Raw genomic sequence first — 27,400 nt, 5'->3', positions numbered from 1 at the left:
TTAGTGGTGTTATCTTGACCCTAGGATAGATCTTTCTTCTAGGTTGTTGTAGACTGTTTGGTCTGTATTTTGCTTAATATGTCTGAGGAAAAAGACAAGCACCCAAAGTCGAGATTCAAAAAATGTCCAGACTGCGGGCAAAAGATGTCTCTCACTGATGGACATGTTAAGTGTGTGTATTGTTTGGGTGCAGTGCACTTGCAGGAGTCCTGCAGCATTTGCCATTCCTTTTCTTCAAGGGTTCTTTTAGAGAGGAAAAGGAAGCTTGTGGAGCGAGGTTTGCTGAAGCATCCTTTTACTGAAGCTTTGTCTGACGAGGATGGGACCAGCAAGTTCTCTAAATCATCAAAATCATCTACTGATTCCAAGGCATCTCAAACATCCAAGAAAGTAGAGGATTCTGGGACTTCGTCTCCACAGCTATTGGAGCCGAGTGTCTCTTCTTTTTGGAGTCAGCCCACTGTCTTGGAGCCGGTCTCTGAGAGACTTGTATCTCCACTCCTCCAATCAGCACCTTCGGTGCACTTCTGTCAGCCTCTCAGATTTGGATATGGACCGATTGGTGCAGAAGCTCTTACGGGCACCAGGCCTTGCCAAATGGTTGTCTGCTCTGACCCCAGCATCAGAACTGAAGACCACTATCCCGGATTTGACTGCTCTTCCTCTGAGCCGTACCAGATCTTTGGAGCCAGAGGGGCCCGACCTGCTGTTCGTGGAGCCTTTGGAGCCGAGACCTGCTCCAGTGTCATCGGTTCCATCTACTCAGACATCCTCGGCACCAATCGGGGACTCTAGGGACCGACTCTCTCCTGTCGGGTCCAGGGAGGATAGTCACACCAACTTGTCAGTACCGACTCTTCCTCCCTGGGCCTCGGCTCGGATGAGCTCGTCTCCTACCTCTGGCTCGGAGCCCACGGCCTGAGTGCGGGAGGGGATGGAGGTTTCCTCGGATCTGTCGACTCCCTTCTCATCGGACCCGGGATGCTTTCGAAGCCATGAGGAGAGCCTTGTCCCCAAAGACATCCTCGACACCAGGTCTGGCCTCTTCTTCCCCCAAAGTGCCTGTGTCTGCTTCTGCGTCCATCGTCCAGGCCAAGCGTAGAGACCCTGAGCCTTCGGTAGCTCCACAGGGTGCACCTTGCTGTTCCGAGACCTCCCCAGAGGCTCCCACTGAGGAGGCCCCCAGGAAGAGATTGTGTAAGAGGAGACACTTGGACTCTCCACAGGAGTCTTTGATATCTGATTCTGACTTGGATGAGTCAGAAGGGTCCCTCCGATCCCCCTCTGAGGATATCTCCTTTGCGGAGATACTCGAGATCCTTAGGCAGAGGGGCGATTGTCAATCCAAACGCCCTACTGAGGACGAGTCAGTTCTCCTCAAGGCTTTCGGGTCTCAACCGCCCATCTCTTGTGCATCTCCGCCCTTCGATGAGCTCATGCAGCTGGTCTCCCGAAGGGAGTGGGAGTCACCTGCCTGTCCCTTGGAGGCCCAACAAGTTCATTTCTGCCCCTGTAGATAAAGATTTTTTGTCAAAGGGAGTCCCTGTTGATGCCATGGTAGTGGCGGCGGCCACCAAGAAGGAAATGTCTGAGACTTCTTCGACGATCCATCCTCCTAACAGAGAGTCCAAGATCATGGATCGATATGGGAAACGCATGTTTAGTTCAGCGACTTTTACACTCCGATCCCTGAACTATTTGACCTACTTTACCAAACTGCAAAGAGAGCTCCTTAAGGAGTTGGGAGATACTCTTCAGGGTACTGTAGCTGCAGGGGCTTCTGACAAAGTTGCCATCCAGCTCGCTACCCTAAACTCCATCGTGAACTCGTCCATGCGTCTCATATCATATGCAGCTGATGGGATGAGTATAGCAGCAGGTACAGGAGTTGCGCTAAGACGACATCCCTGGATGCACTGGTGTTCCTTCGCAGAGCCCTTTAAGTCTTCATTTATCAACACCCCATTTGATGGCTCATCTCTCTTTGGGCCCAAAGTGAAAGAAACTCTCACCAGGTGTGAGCAAGAGGGAAAGACTCTGTCTGCTATCCGAGTCCATTTCTCCACCCCTACTTGGCCTTACCCCAAAGGCCAACAGGGAGGGAAAATGTGGTTCTGAAAAGCCCAAGGAGCCTCTCAGGACACACGTGGTCAACCCCCCCTCTAGGGGCAGAGAAGGGGGTAACCATGGAAGATGCTGCCGTCGCGGCAGAGGGGGTCCGCAACACCAGACTGATAGAGATCACTTCTGTGGTCAACCCTATCAACGCTCCTGAAGGGAGACCCAACTGTCCTGCTCTGGAGGCAGTCGGGGGGGTCTCTTGTCTTTATACCCAGATGCCTGGCAAGATATAACAAACAACAGCTGGGTACAAAGCATTAGTCCAGAGGGTATTTCATACCATTCTTCACCCAACCCACGCCCCCTAGGAGAATCACAGACATTACACCCAGTTACAGGGAACAAGCAACTATAGAGGTCCGCAAGTTGCTAGAAAAAGAGTCATCCAGCCAGTCCCAGCAGACCAAATAGAATCCGGAACTTACTCAAGATTCTTTTTGGTTCCAGAGAAGACAGGGGACTGGAGACCTATTTTGGACCTCAACAGACTCAACCAATTTGTAAAGAAAGAGAAGTTCAATATGGTCACGCTTCAGTCAATACTTCCCTTTTTAGGGAAAGACAATTGGATGTGCTCGATAGATCTCAAGGATGTGTACTACCAAATAAAAATGGCCAGGCCATCCAGAGATCATTTGCGTTTCCGGCTGGGAGCCAATCATTATTAGTTTCGAGCCCTGCCCTTTGGTCTCGCTACAGCCCCCAGCGTGTTCACCAAATGCATGGCAGTGGTCACGGCTCATCTGAGGCATCTAGGGTTCCAGGTGTTTCTGTACCTAGACGATTGGCTCCTTACCTTCACCACCAGGCATCAACTTATTCAAGCATGAGAATACACTCTGACACTCTGCCATCACTTAGGCATTACAATCAACTCAGAAAAATCTGCCTTGTCGCCATCGCAGCATATTGTCTTTATAGGGGCAGAGTTAGACACGTCAACCACCACTCTACGATTACCAACCAAGAGGGTTTTTCTCCATCGCCAGCATGTCAACTCACTAGTGTCAAAGGACAAAGCACCAGCCACTTAAGTCTTAAAAGTATTAGGTTTGATGGCTGCAGCGATCTTGGCCATACCATTAGCAAGGATGCATATGCGGATTCTTCAATGGCTGCTCTTCACCCAATGGTCCTATCAGGAACTTCAAATGAGTCATATGATTTTGATTGCAAACTCTTTCAAGAGAGATCTCCAGTGGTGGTTGACATCTCTTCATGTAACCATAGGACGTCCCTTTGTTCTACCCCCTCCAGTAGCCACTGTGACTATGGATGCTTCCCTGATAGGGTGGAGGGAGGCATTTTCAGGGAATGACCACCCAAGGCACATGGACGGATCAAGAATCACACCTGCATTTCAATGTCCTGGAGATGAGAGCAGTACTTCTGGCTTTGCAGTACTTTCAGGACTCTCTTCCTCTAAGGATGATTGCAGTTCAGACAGACATGTCGGTAGTCTGGTATTTGAACAAGCAAGGCGGGACCAAGTCTTACCCCCTTTGCCGAGAAGCCCTCATAGTTTGGTAGTGGGCTGTCTCCTCCCAGCGCTTTCTATTGGCAACGCACATCCCGGGGAGATCCAATGTGATAGCAGACAAACTGAGCAGGACAATTCTGTTGCCACATGAGTGGTCCCTCAAACAAGAGATTGCGGACAGAATTTTCCACAAATTGGGCCAGCCTTGCTGCGATCTTTTTGCCAGTCACATCAACATGAAACGCTTAAGCTACTTTGCCCTGATTCCCCCTCCGGGACAACCCCCGAGAGACGCACTCGTACACGATTGGCCCCCGGGTCTCCTCTATGCATTCCCTCCAATCCCTCTTATACCCAGACTTCTACAGAAAGCAATGTTGCTGGGAAGGACTATCATCCTCATAGCCCCACATTGGCCTTGGCAGATTTGGTTCCCATTCCTTCATCATCATCTTTTGGAGGATCCATTGATTCTGGACCCAGTTCCAGACCTTCTGACACATCCGTCGGGAGACCTCCATCCCTCATTGCAGTCACTGAAGCTCACAGCTTGGCTGCTGCAGTTCCCATCATAGCCAGGCTTCATGATCTGTCTAATGAGACAAGACAGATCCTCTTGTCATCTCATAAGCCGTCCACCAGGAGACTATATCTTAGTAAGTGGAAGAGATTTTCCATATGGGCTTCTAAGCAGAACATTGATCCTTATCAAGCCCCTTTGCCGTCCATTTTAGAATTCTTAACTATGATTTTTAGTGAAGGAGCTGCAGCTGCTACAGTTCGGGTCCATTTGGTTTCTATATCTAACTTTCATCTCTGAGTGGACAGGCTAAACATAATGTCCCACAAGTAGTCCAAGGCCTTTCTCAAAGGGACCTTCCACATGAGGCCTCCAGTGAAAACTCCTTATTCTCCTTGGAATCTAAACTTTATGCTGTCTTACATGATTCTTCCCCCATTTGAACCAGCATCATCTTGTGATTTCAAATTTTTATCATGGAAAACCATATTTCTGGTGGCTATTACTTCTGCCCACAGAGTGTCAGAACTTCAAGCTTTATCTATCAGCCCTCCTTATTTAATTTTTCATGCTGATAGAGTATCTCTTAGGACAAACCCCTCTTTTTTGCCCAAAGTTTGTTCTTAATCCAATATCAACCAAGTCATTGAGTTACCATTCTTCTTCCCTAACCATTCCAACAAATTAGAGTACATGCTGCACAAACTTGACATTCACAGACAGCTCAGATATTATTTGGACAGAACAAAAGATGTTAGAAAATCAGACCAGCTGTCTGTGTCTTTCTCTGAAGCCAGAAAAGGTAGACCAGTGGCTAAAACAACGCTTTCGAAATGGCTATCTGATTGTATCACTTTTGTTTATTCAGCTGCTAATATGCCCTTACTACACAAGATTAAAGCTCATTCTACCAGAGCAGTTTCTACAGCTTCTGCATTTCAAGCCAAATTACCCCTTGATAACATTTGTGCTGCAGACACTTGGTCTAAACCTCATACCTTTATCACTCATTACAGAGTTGATAAGGCCTCCAGGGACAGGGCTTCCTTTGGGTCTACGGTCCTGAAGAATGTATTCCCATGAGCCACCCGAGATTCAGGGTGCTAGGGACGCTACCCATCAATGAAGATTGAATGGCGAGATTGAACAAATTCACATTAAGAAGTTATGTACTCACCATAACGTTCCATGTGAGTTGTTCCATCTCACCTTCATTCTTCCGTCCCTCACCTGGCTGATAGTTGACCTAGAGGCTGATCTCATCCTGGTTATTCAATCCTTCTCTCTCTTGAGAGAATAGTTCTCTCACAGGGATATGGTACACGCAGCAAACAATATCTGAGGTAATTCCAGCAGTGCATCATGGGATAAGGGGCTTGGACTCGAGCTACTGGTAAACCTTGAGCTTTGCTAATAGCCATGTTGGAGCCGATGGATCAGCTCCAAACCCATCAGTGAAGAATGAAGGCGAGATGGAGCAACTCACATAGAACGTTGTGGTGAGTACGTAACTTCTTATTTATCCTGTTCCATTTCACCAGCATGTTCCATGCAGTGGCCACTCTGCCAGTGAACCACTCAACACACCTTCCATTCCCACAGATATTTCCACAAAGGAAATCTGATGACTCTCTAGCACCTCCTGGAAACCCCAAACACCCTTAGAATCAGCTGTCCCCATATGCCCAACACGTCCAAGCAAGCTCACCTCCGAGACCACTGCAAAGGGTACTGCACAAGACCAAGTGCACTTAGTCTTTCACAATAACTCAGACTTCCACTCTTATGCAAGTCCTTAATGTGTTTGGACCAAAATACATTTTAAGTATAAAATTGAGCTTATTATTTATTTATTTTTTTTTATTTATCAAGAATCAACTTAATGAGCTAAACAGTGTTGGGAGACCATCAATATGTGTACATGTGGTTTAAAACCGCCCTTATGTTTTATATATATATATATATATATATATATATATATATATATATATATATATATATATATATTTTTTTTTTTTTTTTTAAACCAAAAACAAACGTCATTGCTGAGAATCATCTCGGAGGCTCCTCAGAGCCATTAAACATTATCGTCACTCTGTCTCTGTTACCATAGCAACCTGGGAGCGTCTGTTTCTTTTAGTGCGTCTGTGTACTGCATACCAGAGGCTCACGATGCACCTGAAGCAAAGCTTCACTTTGCTGCAACTTCAAGACTAAATTCCCTCCCTTTCAGTGATGCAGCAGCCAGGAAAAGAACAGAGAGCAAATGGATCAAAAAAAAAAAGTCCCAACAAGAAACAACACACTCATTCAGCCCTCCCACCTCTCACTCAGCAGACGTACAAACAAACCATTCTCTGCCAAAGTATCCCATATCACAGATGTTCATCGTGCATACAGCTGCAGTCATAACAGATGGGTTATCCTGCCGTCAGGCGGGTCCTCAGTCGGCTGAATTCCAAAGTCTAGGTCTGGCATCGGTTGTCGTCGCTTCTTCCCTGACATCAGTGCGGCAGGGGTATAAAAGAGGCAGCCGACGCCATTTTCTTCAGTCTTTCTTGCCACGCGGTGCCCGAAGCAGAAGCAGTTCGCAAGTGCAGCCAGCTCCTCAGATTTACGAAAGTATTTCAGCCAAAGTCTTCTTGAAAGCTAAGTACCCCGTTGGGGAAACTTTTCTTGCCTCAGACCGATGTCAGACAAAGTTAATAATTGCATTTCATGTGGGAAGCAAATACCGCATAAGGATTTCCACTCTTACTGTATACCTTGCTTAGGCCCAGACCACGACGTCTCGGCCTGCCGTTTTTGAGCTAGATTCAACAAGCGCACTATTAAGCGTCGGGCGGAGTTCGCCCTTCACTTTTTTGGCAAAACATTTAATTATATTATGTCGTCGGATACTCCGACTCCAGTTTTGAGCAAAAAACGCAAAGATAAGGACCGACATACGAGGTCCGCACCTCCTACTGAAACCACGCTAAGGCCGACTACCGGTTCTCTGGTACTCAGCGAGGCGCCTACGAAGCCCCTGAGTACCGATGACAATTCATTACCGGTGTCTTCAGTACCCGAGGTTGCAGGCTCCTCGGCCCCCATTCCTACTACAGATACCGACGCCACTCCTGGCGGGGAAACTCAGAATTTAGATAGGCCTGCCATTTCTCAAGGGGTCTTCAGGCCTTCCTCCTTCTCTATTAAAGCCTTCACTAAACCTAAAGCAGCCATGAAAACCAAAAAACATGTTCATCAGACCCCCTCTCAAGGCACCATGCCTAAAAAGCAGATGCTTAAAATGGCTGAGGATTTGATTACTCTTATCAAGGGTTCTCAACCCCCCTCTGACAAAAGGCCCAGATTAGAGGAAGACTACCCTTCCTTAGATCAAGCTTCTATTACCTCAGAACTATCTGAGGACCAGGATTATGCGTATTCTCCATTCGAAGACTCTGATGCAGAGGAGTCTATTCCCTCAGTCCCCGAGGACTTCTCTTTTGGGGAAACCCTGCATACATTGAGGGAACACTTTCACTGGGAAGGCCAAGATTACTCAGATTCCAAGAAAAGGCTCAGGGAATTTCTTCTGCTCCCCCAGCATAGGCCTCTAGCTATCTCTCCTGTTTTAGATATATTGGATTATGTGTACACAGAAGCCAGCCTTAATCCAGATTCTTTGCCTCCAGCTCCTGTTAAACCAGACAGGTATTACCGGGTTCCTGATTCTCATCAGTTCCTATATAAAAGCCATACTGCTGACCCAGAAACAATTTCACAGGGTCCCAAGGGAATTAAGGCCTCTACTGCTAAAAACCCATTACCTTCAGAGAGAGATTCCAGAGCTTTAGAAAGGTGGGGGAAAAAGGTGTACACCTCGGCCACTTTAACCATGAGGGCATTAAACTGTCAGTTCCATATGTTAAAGTATCAACAGTTTTTGATATCTCAGCTGAAAAGCAAGACGACACAACCAGAACAACCAGATTTAAAACAGTTGCAGGATTTGTTGCATGGTGCAGAGCAAGTGGATAAACATACCTTGCAGTGTGGTTTTGATGCTTTAGAGGCCTCATGTAGAGCTGCTGTTACGGGGTCTGTTATACGTAGGCATGCTTGGCTCAAAGAGCAAACCTTACCAGATCATGTCAAAGCTAAATTATTAGATGCACCTCTTCAAAAATATGTATTGTTTGGTGTTAAAGCTGAGGAGGTGCTTAAGAAAATGGAGGAAAAAGCGAAATCAATGCAAACAGTGAAAGGTTTCCTGCAGGTACAGCCTCCACGTTTCAGCAGAAACTGGCCTTCAAAAAATTGGTCCTTTCCAGCCACGGACAGACCTCAAAGGGGCAGATACAGGCGTCCAAGGGGTAGAGGGCAACCTCAAGGATCTTTCAGAGCCAGACAGTGGCAAGCACCAACCCCAATAGGTGGAGAAGATAGATCACAGTCTTTTAGAAAACAGACACAATGACTTCCCCCTGCACCTGCCAAGCAAAGCTTTAATGGCAGCACCTTTGGGCGAAAAACTGACATTATTCTCAAAAAATTGGCATATTGTTACAAAAGACAAATGGATTCTGGACATTACAGACAGAGGCTACAGGTTCCACTTTCACACCCTTCCAAAAATGAGAGGCATGCTAAACCTGCCACAAAATCAAAGGGCAGAGGCACAAAAACAAATTTCAGCTCTCATGGACATGAAAGCAATTCAAGAGGTGCCTGTAAAAGAACAAGGTCAAGGGTTTTATTCCAGACTATTCCTGGTACCAAGGAAAGACAAAGATTGGAGACCTATCTTAGACCTATCCATCCTAAACACATATCTACAGGTGCCAAAATTCAAGATGCTCGCATTACAGCAGCTTCTTCCAATACTGGGCAAGGAGTCTTGGCTGGTAACATTGGACCTCAAGGAGGCATACCTGCATGTCCCTATCAGACAAGATTGCAGAAGATACCTCAGATTTCTTGCAGGTTCAACCCATTACCAATTCTCTGCATTGCCCTTTGGCTTATCTACTGCGCCCAGAGTGTTTACGAAATGCCTGGCATCAGTAATCGCCTTCTGCAGACTACAAGGGATACAAATCTACCCATATCTGGACGACTGCCTGATCCAAGCGGACAGCAAGGACATACTACTGCAGCACCTGGCATTTGTAATAAAACTGTTGAACTTCCTGGGATACACAGTCAACAAAAAGAAATCAAAACTAATACCCTCTCAACAAATAATTTTCCTGGGTGCCAGCTTGAATACTACCACCCAGATGGCCAACCTCACGCCAGACAAACAAGGACAACTGTCTCAATACTTCAGAAAAATGGCAACTTACACCAGGCTGACTGCAAGGAAAGTCCTGCAGCCTCTGGGATTCATGGCATCTTGCATCCTACTAATCCCGTGTGCAAGGCTGCATATGAGGAAACTTCAATGGTACCTAAAAAACTTATGGTCTCAACACAGCCACAGCTTGGAAGCAATTATACCACTCATTCCATGCCTTCAAAAGGAATTTATGTGGTGGGCTCAAGCTTGCCAAAGAAACACAGGTCTTCCTTTCTGTGTACCTCAAGCAACTCAAATCATCACAACAGATGCCTCAGATTATGCCTGGGGAGCACACATGACAGATCAGTGCATTCAGGGAAAATGGACCCGTAAAGAAAAGCACCTTCACATCAACCAAAAGGAGACGCTAGCTGTGCAAAAGGCTATTATGACCTTCAAAGACCTACTGCATCCAGGCCAGCTATTGATAAGGACAGACAACATGTGGTACATAAACAGGCGGGAACTCATTCATACCCCCTGTGCAGGCAAGCCATGACCCTATGGAACACAGCGCTGGAATTGCAAATTCAACTACTGGCACAATTCCTGCTAGGGAAGGAAAACACACTGGCACACAACCTAAGCAGAAATATGACAGATCCACATGAATGGAAGTTGCATCCTCAAGTTTTCACAAAGATAACTCAGGCATGGGGACAGCCAGACATAGATCTCTTTGCTACCCACAGAAATTGCCAGTTGAGAAAATTTTGTTCAAGGACCCATCATCCACAGGCCTGGAAAGTGGACGCACTTTCCTTCAATTGGGCAACATTGACAGTCTATACCTTCCCGCCTCTTCCTCTGCTGCCCAAAGTTCTATTAAAAGCCAGAGCAGAGAGGCCGAAAATGATTCTCATTGCTCCGACTGGCCAAGACAACACTGGTATCCGCTTCTGAAGAGCCTAACACATTCCCACCATGGACCCTACCGCTAGTCCCTCTTATGTTGTCCCAGCACAACTACAAAACTCTTCACAGCCATCTCAAAACTCTAAATCTAGCTGCATGGAGAATTCCTTGATTTCCCAACAGTTTCTCCTCTCCAAAGAGGTGCAGAACGTCATCCTGGAGGCCAGACGACCTTCTACTAGAAAGGACTACTCCGCCAAATGGAAACGCTTTTGTGCCTGGAATCAAGAAAAGGGACAAAATTCTTGGGTAATAAATATACCTCAAATTTTACAGTACCTAGCTGAGATGTTAAACAATGGACTTTCCTTCTCCTCCATCAAGATCCACGCTTCAGCCATTTCTGCACAATACAACACAGATCCTCCTTTATACTCTCATCCTCTCTTAAGGCAGTTCCTCAGAGGGGTAAAGAATATAAAACCCCCAAGGAAACCACCAGTCCCTGCTTGGGACCTCAACTTCATATTGGCTGACCCTTCCTCCCTTTGAGCCAGCTTCTTCAACAGAGTTACAGTGCTTGTCATGGAAAACAGCCTTTCTTCTGGCTATCACCTCAGCATGCAGGGTTTCGGAGCTACAGGCCCTCATGGCTGTGCAGCCATTCATCATTTTCCATCAGGACAGAGTTTCCTTACGAACCAACTCTACCTTTATGCCAAAGGTAGTATCCAGTGTAGCTTTGAATCAGACTATCTACTTACCTACCTTTTATCCTAATCCACAAAACAAAGGAGAAAAACTACTACATTCCTTGGACATTCACAGGCAACTTCGTTACTATTTGGACAGAACAAAGCCATTCAGGAAATCTGAACAACTTTGTGTCCTATGCTGCAGGGGCTCAAGGAAAGGCTATCTCCAAACAGACAATTTCAAAATGGATAGCCCACTGCATACGCTTTTGTTACTCATTTCATGGAAAAACTGTGCCTGCATGCATCAGATCCCACTCCACAAGAGCCACAGCTACATCTGCAGCCTTCCTCAGGGGGGTCCCTACCAAGGACATTTTGGAAGCAGCCACCTGGAGTTCAGTGCACACTTTCTCCAAGCACTATCACCTCCCACTATACTCAAAATCTAGAGCGGGCTTTGCCACAGCAGTCCTGCAGGGCATCCTAGCTCCTCCTAGTTCCATTTAGTGCCTACCACCCTTACTTAGCTTTGGGATTCTACCCATCTGTTATGACTGCAGCTGTATGCATGATGAACATAGTACAGTTTTGTACCTACCATAAATGTAGATGTTTGGGTGCTCATACAGCTGCAGTCCAGGTTTCCCTCCATCCATCCCCTCTTAGGACAGGCTTATGACAAACACTTTTCTATAACCTTTTTGGGGTATTCTTTTATGGTGTATTTGCTTGCAACTACTGTTTTTGATTTATCAACATTGCATCTTTGCATAACATTATGTTTGCCTTCCTTCTGGGGGCACCTGACATCTGGGGCAAGAAAAACTGAAGAAAATGGTGTCGGCTGCCTCTTTTATACCCCTGCCGCACTGACGTCAGGGAAGAAGTGACGACAACCGACGCCGGACCTAGACTTTGGAATTCAGCCGACCGAGGACCCGCCTGATGGCAGGATAACCCATCTGTTATGACTGCAGCTGTATGAGCATTCGAACATCTACATTTATAGTAGGTACAAAACTGTACTTTCTTTCCACCCCCTTCCCCTGGATCCAGGCTAAAACACCAAATGTCTCTTCCTAATACACAAGCATCAGTAAACCTCGATCACAAGCCACAACCCATAGCTTCCCGGAGATGAAAACGGCAACATGTGACAGCTGCCAGACACAGCTGCATCCACATGCACTATGTCAGGGTTAATCAAGCAGCACTCGAAGCTATGATACCTGCCATAATTGATATTAATTATGTTTAGACAGAATAATAATGACATGTATACTAGCTGCCAGACAAGGCTGCATCCACGCACACCCTATCAGGATTGATCAAACGGCACTCGAAGCTATGATACCTGCCACAACTGATATTAACTATGTTTAGACAGAATAATAATAACATTTGGGGTCTATATTAGAACGTCGAAATTTCATTATTTCAAACGTTCTAACATCGACCCCTATTCAGCGAACGCTGAAAATAGCAAGACGACAGATAACCCAAATTTTTTCCTAGGGAAAGAATTCGGTTGTCCGTTTGTGTTGTTTCGCTGTTTTCAGCGCTGTGGTGGAAAGTTACGGGTTGGGTTCAGGTTAGTGTGCGATTGGGCATGGGTTAGGTGAGTTAGGGTTAGGGCGCGGGTGACATGAGTGTTCGATAGTGACGGACCTTAGGGTTAGGGTTTGGGTTAAGGTAAGTGGATAGTTAGTGGTGTTTGTACAGTTTAGTGTAGGGTTAGGTGCAAGATTTTGGGTGTATGTGTGTGGATTGCTGTTTGTTTGGTGTGCTTGTGTTGTGTGTGTGTGTTTTGGAACAGCAAATTTTTTCCATAGGAAAAAATTTGTTCTGAATGTTCGATGTTGTCAGCGTTCGCTGAATAGGGGTCGATGTTAGAACATTCGAAATAATGAAATTTCGATGTTGTAATATAGACCCGACATTTGTACTAGCTGCCAGACACAGCTGCATCCACACACACCATATCAGGATTGATCAAACAGCACTCGTAGCTGGGATACCTGCCATAATAACTCTTTAAACCACATCTCTCAAAGTATCAACTGATATGGTACATCACTTGTCATCTGTTTTTATTTAAAAAAGGAGGGGTTCTTAAACAACTGAGAAACAGTAATGATTTATTTAGAATGTTCAAAGAGTCAAACAGTTCTTCACAAACAAAGGCAGGTCAAGATGGGTTACTATTTACATTATATATAAGCCAAACAAAGCAACATATAATACAAACATAGAAGTTTCTATTCCCCTACATGAACTCAATTAATTCATTTTTCATTGATTTTACTTATAGTAATTTAAGTAATTAATTAACTAATTCAACAAGGTTCCATTCATCAGAGTTCAGACTCAAATGTAACAAATTAACATCATATATAATAGTAACAGAGTGTTTTGAAAAAAATGCTGTCATGGAGACTAATGCCTTCTTCAGTTAAAGTATGATTTATAAATGTCATGTATATCCTGGCTAAATAATAGTAGCAAGCTTTTAGTACAGATGCCATCATTATTCTGTCTAAATATAGTTAATACCAATTTTTTTGGGGACAGCTGTCTTGGAATCAGTTTTTTTTTTGTTTCTTCTTTCTAGCATCAGTCCAAGGATTTATTTATTTTATTCTTTTAAGAGTAGGGGCCAGCCATTCCATTTCTTCTGGGATAGACACTATGTTGTTGTTTTTGATTAATATAGTAGCTTTTTCTAAGTCATTAAAGGTTCTCATCTCATTGGCAAAAAGTATTTTTATCTTGGCTGGAATGGCCAGATGTGCTTTAATGCTGTTTTGTTTCAACAGTGTTATTATTGGCCAGACATTTTTCCTTTGTTATAGTATTCTGGAAGAATAATGATTGTCAAACCTTATCAGGCTTTGATTATATTATAGGGTGATTTTCTCCATGCAGATTTTAATATTAGTTCCTTGTCCAGAAATGAAAGAAATTTTATAACTATGGATCTAGGTGGAGTATTTGCTGAGTTAGAAGCAGGTTTTCTCAGTGCTATATGCACCCTTTCAATTCCAAATGAGAGTCCCTCTTTCAAGTCTAAAAATTCAGGAATCCAGGTTGTTAAGAATGAAATAATGTCTTCTCCTTCAGTGTTTTCAGGCAGACCAAAGATCCCTATGTTGTTTCTCCTTTACATGTTTTCTAAGTCGTCTGTTTTGTTAAGCAGCCATGTATTCTGTTTAAGCAGAAATTCTTTTTGGAATTCTTCCTCTTTGAGTCTCCCTTCAATGTCATTTAGAGAAGTCTCTATATTTGTTATTTTTGTATGGTGTTGCTGTAATAGTTCCTTAAGAGTATCAGTCTGTTTTTGAGAATTTAATTTGAGGTTTTCTAAGTCATTTTTAAAGTCATCCATCTTCAAAGATAGTTCCTGTAAGGTAGATGTCATCAGTTGCAGATGTTCTTCGTGTTTCACTGTTGCAGTCATCACACTTGGATTAACTGCCTGCAGGTAGCCATCAGTCGGCCCGAATACCAGAGTCTTGGGATTTCTGCATTAGATGCTGCCACTTCTTCCATGACGTCAGGTCATCAGGGGTATAAAACATGCAGCCAATGCCATTACATAAGTTTTTCTTGCCGCGTGGGAGCCCGAAGCAGAAGCTGTTCGCAAGTGCCAGTAGGCAGCTACATGAAATTTTCATTGTTCGAGTTTCAAACCTGAAGCCTTCTAAAGCTAAGTACCCCGTTGGGGACCCTTTTTTCTTGCTCTAACCGATGTCAGAAAAAGTTAACAATTGTCTTGCCTGTGGAAAGCAAATACCTCACAGAGATATTCATTCTTACTGCATCACCTGTTTAGGCCCAGACCATGACATTCCTTGTTTAACGGCCGAACTATTCATCATTGGGCTATCTTTGTCACTAAATTCTTTCACTCTCGTTCTCTGTATTCTGAAATGGCTTCGATAAGCTATCTGACTATTGATCTTCAGAAAAAAATGTAAGGATAAAGACAGCGACAGACCGCATAGGTCCAAAGCTGCCGACGACACTTCCTTTAAGATAGTCGCCAGCCCGCCAGTACTCAGTGATGCACCTTAGCAGCCCCTAATACCCATTTTTACAAATTCGCAGGCCTCTGCTGAGACCCATTCGGAGTCTGGTATGCCGCAAGATGCTTCTTCGACTATGGAACCTGCAGATGTCTCTACCTTGGATGGGTCTGGCAGCGCTGTGCAGGCACCGGCTTCTGAGGGTGTATTATAAGCTTCAGATGTTCATATTAAACAGACAATTTCATTTTTGAATAAAACTACTGAGTTTCTCAGGCCCAGAGTTCATACTAAGCCTAGAAAACCGTCAACCAAAGCGCATGCTCAAGCTCCCGTGCCACAGAATCAAATGCTGAGAAAGGCTAAATACCTTATAACCTTAATTAGGGGAAGCAAGCCTTCCTCCTCAAAAAGACAAAGAATCGATTATCCTTCTGATTCTACAAACCATGAGTCTGATGACTCTGATCCCTCTGATTACCAGGACTTGCCCCTTATCTACCTATGAGGATTCAGATGCAGAGGATTTCATTCCCTCTGCCTCCCCTCCAGAGGATTTTCCTTTTGGTGAAACCTTGCATACCTTAAGAGAGCATTTCTGCTGGAAATGCCAGGACTACCCTCAGTCCAAAAAGAGACTCGGAGAATTTTTAGACTTGCCTCAGCACAGGCCTCTAGCTATACACCCTGTCCTGGATATTATAGATGATGTCTTCATGGAATTCAGTCTTACTCCTGATACTTTACCACCAGCTCCTAGAAAGTCTGACAGGTACTACAGAATACCTGACTCTCACAAATTTCTCTTTAAGAATCCCACTGCGGATGCGGATCCAGAGACCATTTCCCAGGGACCTAAAGGCATTAAGGCTACTAAAGCTAAAAACCCTATCCCTTCGGAAAGGGATTCTAGAGCTTTAGACAGATGGGGTAAGAAGGTATATACCTCTGCAACTCTTGCCATCAGGGCTTTGAATTCCAAGTTTCACATGTTGAAGTACCAGCAACATATTATGGGGCTAATTCAACAAAAATGTAGTTGCTTCCAGATTGTACAGAAAACAAAGATTTACAAGAGTTAATGCATTCTGCAAACGAAGTTAGTAAACATACTTTGCAGTGGAAGCATCTTGCAGGGCTGCTGTCACTGGGTCTGTACTGAGAGTGCATGCTTGGCTGAAGGAACATATCTTGCCAGACCATGTCAAAGCAAAATTACTAGATGCTCCATTAAACCAGGAATGTTTGTAAGGCACAAAAGCAGAAGTTGTTCTTAAAAAGATGGAGGAAAAAACTATATCTATGCAAACTGTTAAAGATTTCTTACAGGTGCAGCCACCTAGAAGCAGTAGGTATTGGCCTTCTAAAAACTGGTCCTTTCCAGTCCCTCCCAGGCCTTCTCAGTCCTAACCCAGGGGCTTCAGACCACCAAGACTACAGTCTCAGGTTTTGCAGAGATCTAAACAATGGAGTGCTCCCACCTCAAAAACAGGGAGTGGTAAGCCACCCTCTTATGGAAAAAGTTCACAATGACTTGTCTGTCATCCTTCCAAGCCATGCCCAAGTACTTGCACCCCTAGGAGGAAAACTCGCCCTGCATGCAAAAAATTGGATGTTCATTACCCAAGACAGATGTGTCCTAAACATTGTATCCTATGGATACAGATTCTACTTCCACTCCTGCCAACCCCAAGCGGGATGCCAGACCTTCCTCCAAACCAGTGGGCAGAGTCTCAAAAGCAAGTACTTTCTCTTCTCAGTATCAGAGCTATTCATCCTGTTCCAATAGAGCAAAGAGGGCAGGGTTTCTACTCCAGACTGTTCTTGGTGACCAGAAAAGAGAGCTCATGGCGTCCTATCCTGGATCTGTCAATTCTCAACACCTTCCTGGTGGTCCCAAAATTCAAAATGCTTACACTGCAACAGCTTCTTCCTATGCTAACCAAGGACACCTGGCTAGTAACTCTAGACTTAAAAGAAGCTTATCTGCACATCCCAATAAGGGGATCTTGCAGGAAATATCTACGTTTCAGGGCAGGCTGTATGCACTATCAGTTCTCTGCACTTCCCTTTGGCTTATCTACTGCGCCCAGGGTGTTCACAAAGTGCCTGGCTCCAGCCATTGCATACTGCAAGCAGAGAAATATTCAAATTTACCCATACTGATTCAGGCGGACAGTCAGGAATTGCTAGTTCAGCACCTGGCATTTGAAAAGAGATTCCTAACTTCTCTGGGGTACACCATCAACGAAAATAAATCACAACTGGTGCCCAGCCAAAAGATTGTATTCTTGGGACCAAGCTTGAAAACAACTTCCCAGGTGGCATTCCTCACACTGCAAGCCCTAGGTTTTTTATGGAATCATGCATTCTAATAATTCCATATGCAAGACTGCATATGAGGAAACTTCAGTGGTACTTAAAAAGTCCCTGGTGTCAACATTCACAGGAACTGGAAGCAGTGATTCCTATCATTCCTTGCCTAAGGGCAGAGTTCCTTTTTTGGGCAGAGGCAAGCAACCACAACAAGGGTCTTCCTTTCACTCAACCCCTCGCCGCCCAAACCCTGACAACAGACGCATCAGACTATGCATGGGGGACTCGCATGGCGGGCAAATGCATTCAAATGGAGCCCAGGTCAAATTCCCCTGCATATCAATCAAAAAGAAATGTTAGCTGTACAGAATGCTCTTGACAGCCTTCAAATACCTTATCCTTCCAGGACAATTCCTGATAAAGACAGACAACACCACAGTTATGTGGTACATAAACAAGCAGTGGGGAACCCATTCCTACCCACTGTGCATGTTAGCCATGGCCCTGTGGAACACAGCCTTGAGCAACCAAGTGCACCTACAAGCTCAATTCCTGCCAGGCAAAACAAAATTCTCCAGCAGATGACTGAAGCAGAAATCTTCTGGACCCACACAAGTGGAAACTGGAACCCAACTCATTCAAACTTCTAATCCACAGGTGGGGGACACCAGAGGTGGACCTCTTTGCCTCCCCGCAAAACCATCAATTGAGAAAATTTTGCACCAGAAACCCTCACAGCAAAGCATGGAAAGTGGATGCCCTATCCTTTACATGGGAAAACCTCTCAATTTATGCCTTTCCCCTACTGCCCCTCCTCTCTCAAGTACTACTAAAGATCGAACAGGACAGACCAAGGACAATCCTTATTGCCCCAGACTGTCCACGCCAGCACTGGTACCCTCTCCTACTCAGTCTGACAGCAGTGCCACCCTGGCACCTACATCAGACCCCCTCCCTGCTTTCCCAGCAGGAGGACAGATTTTGCATCCATAGTTGCAAGCCTTGAACCTTGCAGCCTAGGCTTATCCACTGAATACACCACCAGCAACCCTCAGCAAACAGGTGCTGGACATCATCCTTGGGGCCAGAAGGCCTAGTACTAGGAAATCCTATTCAGAAAAGTGGAAAAGATATTGTTCTTGGAGCCAGTCTCAAGGAAAGGACACAGCCTTGCCCACCTTACCTCAAATCCTAGATTACGTAGCAGAGCTGCTCCACAGAAGCCTATCCTTCTCATCAATTAAGATTCATGCCTCTGCCATCTCAGCTCATTACAGTACTGAGCCACCTCTCTTTTCTCACCCTCTCATCAAACAGTTCTTGAGAGGAGCTAACAATTTAAGGCCCCGAGGAGAGCTCCCACCCCTGCCTGGGACCTTAACTTTGTACTAGAGAAACTCGTGCTTGCAGCAGAGTTAAAATTCCTCCCTTGAAAAACAGCCTTACTGCTAGCCATCACTTTAGCAAGAAGAATGTCTGAGTTACAGGCACTAATGGCTGTGGAACCCTTCATTATTTTCCATGCTGTCAAGGTTTCCCTCTGTACTAACCCATCATTTATGCCCAAGGTGGTATCCAGTGTGGCTTTAAATCAATCCATCCATTTACCAACCTTTTTCCCTAATCCTCAGAATAAAGGGGAAAGGATCCTGCACTCCTTCGACGTGCACAGACAGCTCGGGTTCTACCTTAACAGAACTAAACCTTTCAGAAAATTTGACCAACTGCTAGTCAGCTTTGCTACAGGGGCAGATGGCAAGGCCATTTCAAAGCAAACCATTTCCAAATGGATGGCATACTGCATCCATTTCTGCTACAAACACCATGGAAAACCTACCCCACAGGAGATCAGAAATCATTCCACTAGGGCTACCTCAACCTCTACAGCATTTCTCAGGGGAGTCCCTACCAGTGACATCATGGAAGCTGCACCCTGGAGTTCTGTACACACCCTCACTAAGCATTACTACTTACCTATCTTTTCTAAATTAAGAGCTGGATTTGCCACAGCAGCCTTACAAGGCCTGATTGCCAGCCTTAATACTTCTTGACTGCCTCCACCCTTCCTCAGCTTTGGGAATCAACCTAAGTGTGATGACTGCAATAGTGAAACATGAAGAACTTTGTACAGTTGTGTACACTTACCATAAATGTAGATGTTCGAGTGTATTCACTGTTGCAGTCCAGGTTACCCTCCCTCCAGGCCCCTGATTTTTTCTATACTTTCTACCTATTCTTTTTTGGCTGTACACTATGGCAATGGTATTTACATTTTACTGGAGGTGTTCCACACCATGTAATTGCGTCCTTTTTGGGGGGCTCCTGACATCTGGGGCAAGAAAAACTGATGTAATGATGTCGGCTGCATGTTTTACCTCTTCTATGATGTCAGGTCATCAGGGGTATGACAGCATCTGACACAGAAATCCCAAGACTCTGGTATTCGGGCTGACTGAGGGCTACCTTCAGGCAGATAACCCAAGTGTGGTGACTGCAACAGTGAATGCACTCGAACATCTGCTTTTATGGTAAGTGTACACAACTGTACTTTCTTGTTACGTGGCAGCATCTGGATGAGAATTCCTTGAGTTGTTCATATTTAGTGACTCAATATATCTCCAAGTTACTTGAGAGGAAAATATTTGTACATCTCCAGCAAAATTTATATTTATGTAGTTTAGTAGTTTATCTATAGATTTCTGATGTTTTAAACTTGAAAATAATACAATTTTCCTATATTATTATACTAGTTTATGAAGCTCTCAAAATTCACTGCTCTCAGTTGGACATCTAAGCTCCGCCCCCATTATTTATGTGGCTTTTATATCTTTCAGTTGCCATTCATGAGTAACGTAAATTTAGCACATATTAATTTGATTTTTGTGGTTGTAGGTTAGAAAAGATAACACAAGAGAAGCAGGATCTAGAGGTCACTTTTCTACACCTCCAAGATGAAGTTAAACTTTCAAAAAAGAACAGTGCCTTAAAGGAAGTAAAAATACTTAAAAAGATTGTCCAGAGTTTGGAGGAAGAGCTAATTAAGGAGAGGACGAAGCATCAGAGGTCAACAAGTAAACGAAGCCAAGAGTACAGCCAAGTTATCGATGAGGTTGGTTAGAAATATGTTTTCTGTTATAAGCTGCATTTTTTGTTATAACAGATTTTTTTTTTTTCTTCCAGGCTGTGCCAACCAGCTGGTCAACTAACATCTGTTTCTCTGCAGTGATAAAGCATTTGATCCCTCAAAGGGCAGTGAACTGCATCTGCATCACAATGTGGGATAGTGAGATATACCCACTCCAGACACGTTATGTGACACTATTGTGTTTAAATTTCCCACAGTCAGTTGCGACCATATGCTGTCGTAGTTCTTGTCTCCATAAAGAGACTGTATTGCACTGTTCAAACTTCTAATTTAACCTTTGAGAAGGAAGAACATGTCTCTGCCTTTTCAGTCATTTTATTTCCTGACCAGACCTCCCTGCATTAGCAGGCTTGTACGTGAGCCCAGCTGAAGCCATCAACATCACAGATGTGCGTTCTTTTATTTTTGCACATTTCACATCTGTACACTGACTAGATCTGCTTGCATTCTTAGTTGTGACTGATGAGAAGGTACTTTTACAACTGCATTTTAAGGCACTTTTCATGCAGATTACTGTGCATTATTTTGATGAATCCTTTTATCACAGTATTACTGCCAAAGTCCCAATTCATCTGTTGTCACTGGATTAGTACCCTGTTCTACTGCACTGTACAACCCCACGAGGAGCTGACATTAATTTTGGTAAGCAGAATATTACATAATGGTCTATTCAATATTCTAGCAGCAGGTGTCTGCTCTTTGAAATAGAATCTTGCATTGTGTAGGACTGATTCTGCAAGATTTTCAGTTTATAATTTTTGAGACTCACAGCAAAAACTCAGTCTTTGGGGTAAAGTGCCTCTGCAGTACAAGAGGGAAAATGTGAAACATAAACCCAAAGGCACACCACTGGCTAGGGTAGCAAACGGAATTCTTTAATGGTAGAAATAAGATAAACAGTAAGTGCTTTCACATTGCGCAAAACACTTCTTCAGACTTAATAAAATTTAAAATCAAACTGCCATATAAATAGCAAATAATGCATCACATGACTAGTATAATAATTGTCTACAGTTAAAATTAAACAAAAGCTTAAAGTGATGCACTTAGCTGCCTGTATATCCAGGGACATACAATACATATGTATGTATGTATATATATATATATGTGTATATATATATATATATATATATATATATATATATATATATATATATATATATATATATATATATATATATAGAGAGAGAGAGATAACTATATCATAAACAGTCTAAAAAACATACATGCAGTACTTAAAAAAAAAAAAAAAATATATATATATATATATATATATATATATATATAGAAAAAATCATATTAAATATATATATATTAAAAACATATACATGTATTATTAATAAAAACATGTTGATAAAAACTTTATCAAGGAACACTAGATGGCAGCATATCAAAGAAACATATGCATATGTCAAGAGCTGCTAAAAATGGGATAGCATACTCCTTGATGAACTGTTTAACACTTTTTCAAAGGACAATAAAATGGCATCATATCAATAGAAAATATACATATATCAAGAGCTGCTATAGGAAATGCTAAGATTCTCTCAGATAAATGGTATATCTGACGCATAACAAGTAATCTCAAATCTATGAGTACTGATATATTTTTAAAAAACCTATTGCATACATAAGAACAAAAAAACAAAAATACTGGTTGGCGTCCTAATGTGTAGACCCCCACTGGAAGCAAGAACTAAAACTATAAAACTGGGTGGGATTTCTAACGATTGACCAGCCTGTCAGGTTTCAAACTAACCATTGCATTAAAGCTATGTCCCTTATCTGCCTGATATCTCAGGATCCATTTATTCTCTTCCTTTTCAGTATAGTTCTTAATATTCCCTAGTCTAGTACTGGTTCTAATAAGCTCTATAACCAAAAAGCTAAATTTGTGGCTTAAATAATTTCTAATAGTATGTCTCAGTAAGGCATTGCGTTCATCTTCTCTTCTTATGGCATACAAGTGTTCTCTTCCTCTCCGTTAAAATTCTATTAGTCTTACCTATATAGAAAGATTTGCATTTGGAGCACTGGGCTAAATAAACTAGGTTTCTAGAGTTGCAATCAGCATAATGCTTGAAAGTGTACATCTTCCCAGTGTCAGGATGCTTAAAGGTATTATTGTTCATTATAAATGTGCAATGATTGCAATTTCGGCAAGCAAAGGTGCCTTGCTTTGCTTGTCTGTACTGTACCAGTGGTACTCTCCTCATAACAAAGCATTCTCTTTAGTGATTTTGTATTCCTATATATATCTAAACACATACCTACAGAGATATAGATATATAGAACTATAGATATATGTATATCTATATATGTCTCTCTCTCTCTGTATATATATATATATATATATATATATATATATATATATATATATATATATTTGTGTGTGTGTTTTATATATAAATATATATATATATATGTGTGTGTGTGTGTGTGTGTGTGTATCTAGATATGGATATATAGATGGATATATATATATATATATATATATATATATATATATATATATATATATATTTGTGTGTGTGTATGTATGTATGTGTGTGGACAGCTCCTTCAGCATCCCTCTGCTTCTTTTTCAAAACAAAGTGGGAGAGCTTATGGCAGTATACAGATGTAACTAAAATGGGATGAAGGGGAGGGCTACCCCTGGCACAAGCCCTTGGAAGCATGATCAGCAGGTGTAAATTGTGCACAGATGCAGTGCTGGCATTGATTTATGAAGCTATGATGGTATTAGTTTCATATATGTATGCCAGTACTGCATCTGTGATGGATTAGAAGCACTTTGAGTGAGGTAGGTGAGAGAGTGTGAGTGAGTGAGAGAGTGTGAGGGTGAGAGTGCGCGAGAGAGTGTGAGCGTGAGCAACTGTGAGCGAGTGCAAGCGAGTGTGAGCGCGAGTGAGTGAGTGTGAGTGTGTGTGTATGCAGAGTTAACTGTAGCAAGCATTTCATTACATTTACAGGAATGACCAAATAGCAAAATTTTCTTTCTTTTTTTTCTCGTCTTCAACTTACAGTTGATGGATGTGCCACTACTTTGAGGAATGGCCGATTGTGCCAGATGACCTCACTATTGTTCTGTGTACTTGTGTATTTCAACTTTATCTTGTGCTTTAATTTGATTAGTCTTTGTTTTCTTTTGCTTTTGGTCATCAGTGACACTGACGCAAATATTAAGTAGCTGCCTTTGTGGAAGCACATTCTAGCTTCTGGCTGCTGCCTGTTGTTGTCTTGTCTAGTGGTGTATCAGTTCTTCCCTTCTCTGTTACTCTACCTTTTACCAAGCAGCTGTACCATTTAGAGACTGAGGAAGGCTGTGAAGAGCTACATTTGTCCAGAAGCTTTCCAGGATGGAAGGCCAGTCCTTTGAAAGATCCATGAGATATTCTTCTGGAAAGGAACTGTCTCAGAAGGTAAAATCAGAGGGAACTCTAAAGAATTTTAGGAAAAACCAAAGAAGTATGTCAGGCTGCAATGTAGAAACTTCAGTTTGTTTGTTTTTTTTTTTATTTCAGTACTTTCCATTTCTGAGTCCATAGCAACCACCGATACTGAATGCTGCACTGGTGACTGATACAAAATAATATTGGTGCTCTGTGAATACCCAGCATTATCAAAAATGGAATTTAATGGTTCCTCTGAATGCACCACTTCTGACTTTGTAGCATGAGATAATGGTATCCATCTGATACCATACTTCACCACTTCTTCCCCGAGAAGATTGTCAAAAGTATACAGTGACCAGCGACTTTCCTCATTGTAAATCCTCAACAGTTTCTCCCCTGACAGACTAGTTGAATATACCCTTGGCATCTCTATCCAGGCAGCTCCACCCCAGCTGCCATATTTTGAGCAAGATATTCTAGACCCAAAGCTCCACCATATGATCCTGTCATTTTTCTTTGAGGAAAGCCCATTCTAGCTGCATTTAAAGATACTAAGGCTTCCATTCACGAGCATCAGTCATTATCCAGCATTATTTTCAAGTGGCCAGAGATTCCTTCTCATGAAGCTAGTATTAGTTGTGTACTTCTTCTGTTCTGCCATCAATTGTTGCTTGCCACATTTAAAAACATTACTTTGTGGTATCATCATTTCTTCTCATTTTGAAGCCAGTGTATATTCCATTAACAAGTAGATTGTATTTGAATTCATAAGTATTAAAAGTTAACTTTTTTCATAGTCTAAAGTTAAATTTTACGCAACCGTTGTGGCCATCCCATTGCCTATCAGACATTAGCTCCTTTGACCTAATGGCCTTGCTTCTAGCGTAAGGGAAAAGCCAGAAAGTCTAGTTAGTTTCCTCTCTTGAGAGACCATCAAAAGGTCTGCCATTCAGGTAACCAGTAGGGGATATTTTTGGATGAGCCTGCCTTCTTGTTCCCTGCATCAAACCAGCAGGATCAGTCATAGTATAGAGCACCTTACATGTATACCACTGCACATTTGTGGCCTCCACTACAGTTTCTGCTGCTAGGTGTGCCTTCCCCACCATGTCCCGGCAGCTGCTGGCTTCCACATTGTGTAATGTTATGCACCCTGCTTCTAATGGGTATTAGTACAAGCAGCGTGACTAGTCACCTTCCCCAGTGATGGAAACCTCAACAATGGACATTAATTTCCATCATCCCCACCTGGTTCCTCTAGCACCCAAAGTGGTGGTCAAACTTCAGTCATCTGGGTTATTCACAGAGTTTTATCCCTTATATGCATTGCAGTCAAGGGCTTTGAAGTTGATTTTACAGTGGCATTTAGTCTTATTTGGGATGTGTTACTCTCACTATTTGAGATGCACTGGTACAGACATTTCATCAGTAGTGGGTGTTATTTGTGTTTCACTGTTGCAGTCATCACCTGTGGGCTATCACTGCTGTGGTAGCTCTCGGTTGGCCCAAATACCAGAGTCAATGTTTTTGTGCACCTGCTGCCATCGCCTGTAGTCTGACATCAGGTCGTCAGTGCTATAAAGCAAGGCAGCCGGCATCATTACATCAGTCTTCCTTGACGTGCAGCCCGTAGCAGAAGCAGATGTCCTTCAAGGATGCATCTGCAGTCCTAACATATGGGTTGTCCTGCCTCAGGCAGCCCTTCGGTCGGCCGGATTCCAAAGTCTGGGTCTGGCCTCGGCTGATGTCGCACTTCACCCGACGTCATAGCTGCTGTGATTTGGGTATAAAGGCATCAGCCGACGCCATTTTCCTCAGTCTTTCTTGCCGCGTGGTGCCCGAAGCAGAAGCTGTTCGCAAGTGCCGGTCGGTTAGATCCAGAGATTACTACTACCGAAGACTTCTAAAAAGCTAAGTACCCCGTTGGGGACTCTTTCTTGCCTCAGCCGATGTCAGAAAAAGTAAATAACTGTTTAACTTGTGGGAAACAAATACCTCATAAGGATTTCCACTCTTACTGCCTTCCTTGCTTAGGCCCAGACCACGACGTAGCAGCTTGTCTAGCCTGTGCTTCCTTCAACCGACGGACACTTAGGCGTCGGTCGGAGTTTGCAGAGGAGTTTTGGTCCCGCTTTGCTTACAAAATGCCGTCGGAGACTCCGACTTCACAATTAGCTAAAAAGCGTAAGGAAAAGGACCGACACTCGCGGTCCGCGGTTTCGGCCGAAACCACGGTTAAGCCAACCGCGAGTGTCTCGGTTTCGGCTGAAACCGAGTCCACGGTTCTTCCTTCGGCCGAAAGCATGCCTCCTTTAGCCGAGGCCTCACACAGCATGGCTGAATCTGCTACTGAAATTTCCCCTGCTGTAGCAGGCACCCAGGATTTATCAGATACTATTCCTTTAGACATATCTACTCCTGCACGTGGAGCTGCTAGGCCCCCTGCATCTATGTCTATCAAGGCTTTTTCTAGGGCTAAAGCAGCTAAATCTTCTAAGGCCTTGCCTGCTAAAACCCCCTCACACAGGCCTACCTCTAGTTCCCAAATGCTCAGCCTGGCTGAGGATCTCATTTCTTTGATCAGGGGATCCCAACCTCACCCTGACAGGGCCTCTCAACCCCCTCCAGAGAAGAGGCCTAGAGCAGAGCCCCCGGATCCAGTTTCTACAGACTATTCCTCGGATGATTCAGAAAACTCAGAACCTCCAGAAGGCCCATATTCCCCTTATGAGGATTCTGATGCAGAAGACTCCATTCCTTCTGCCTCTCCTCCTGAGGAATTTTCTTTTGGGGAAACCTTACATGCCATGAGAGAGCATTTTCAATGGCAGGCCAGGATTTTTCAGATTCAAGGAAAAGGCTAAGGACCTTTTTACATTTACCACAGCATAGGCCTTTAGCCATTCCTCCAGTACTAACAGTTGTTGATGATGCATATAATGATGCTTGTACTGCCCCTGACTCTCTTCCACCGGCCCCTGCCAAGCCCGACAGATATTACAGGGTCCCGGACACACACTTTCACTTGTATAAGGCTCCTATTGCAGATCCTGAAACCATTTCACAGGGCCCCAAAGCTGTAGCAGCTGCCTCTGCCAAAACCCTCCCTCTGAAAGAGAATCTAGAGCATTAGAGAGATGGGGTAAAAAAGTTTATACTTCTGCTACTCTTTTGGCTAGGGCCTTAAACTGTCAATTCCACATGATTCTGTATCAGGAATTTTTGTTAGACCAGCTAAATAAAAAACTGTCCTCTCCTGAACCTATAGACCGTAAGTCCCTTCAGGATTTGGTACATAACACTCAGCAGGTCAGTAATCATTCCTTAAAATGCGGCTATGATGCACTGGAGGCTTCCTTTAGATCAGCTATGACTGGAACAGTGATTAGAAGGCATGCATGGTTAAAAGAACAATCCTTACCAGATCATGTAAAGTCAAAGCTCCTAGATGCTCCCATGGAGAAACAACGTTTGTTTGGTTCCCCTGCACAGCAAGTGCTAAAGAAGGTGGAAGAA

General features: G+C 43.6%; 1 protein-coding gene across 3 annotated transcripts in view; it reads left to right on the top strand.

Moving 5' to 3' along the window:
* Positions 1–27,400, top strand: part of CCDC61 (coiled-coil domain containing 61) — a 934,642-nt gene that overhangs the window by 334,936 nt on the left and 572,306 nt on the right. For all 3 annotated transcript variants that reach the window (XM_044087587.1, XM_044087502.1, XM_044087417.1), the window contains exon 5: positions 20,237–20,453. In XM_044087587.1, coding sequence (XP_043943522.1) covers positions 20,237–20,453 — 217 coding nt within the window. The remainder of the gene's footprint in view (positions 1–20,236; positions 20,454–27,400) is intronic.

The sequence above is a fragment of the Protopterus annectens genome, chromosome 1.part0 (genome assembly GCF_019279795.1).
Source record: "Protopterus annectens isolate FY-2018-M chromosome 1.part0, PAN1.0, whole genome shotgun sequence".
Taxonomy (NCBI): domain Eukaryota; kingdom Metazoa; phylum Chordata; order Ceratodontiformes; family Protopteridae; genus Protopterus; species Protopterus annectens.
Note: the sequence above shows the minus strand (reverse complement) of the source record. Positions and strands in the feature narration are given on the sequence as shown.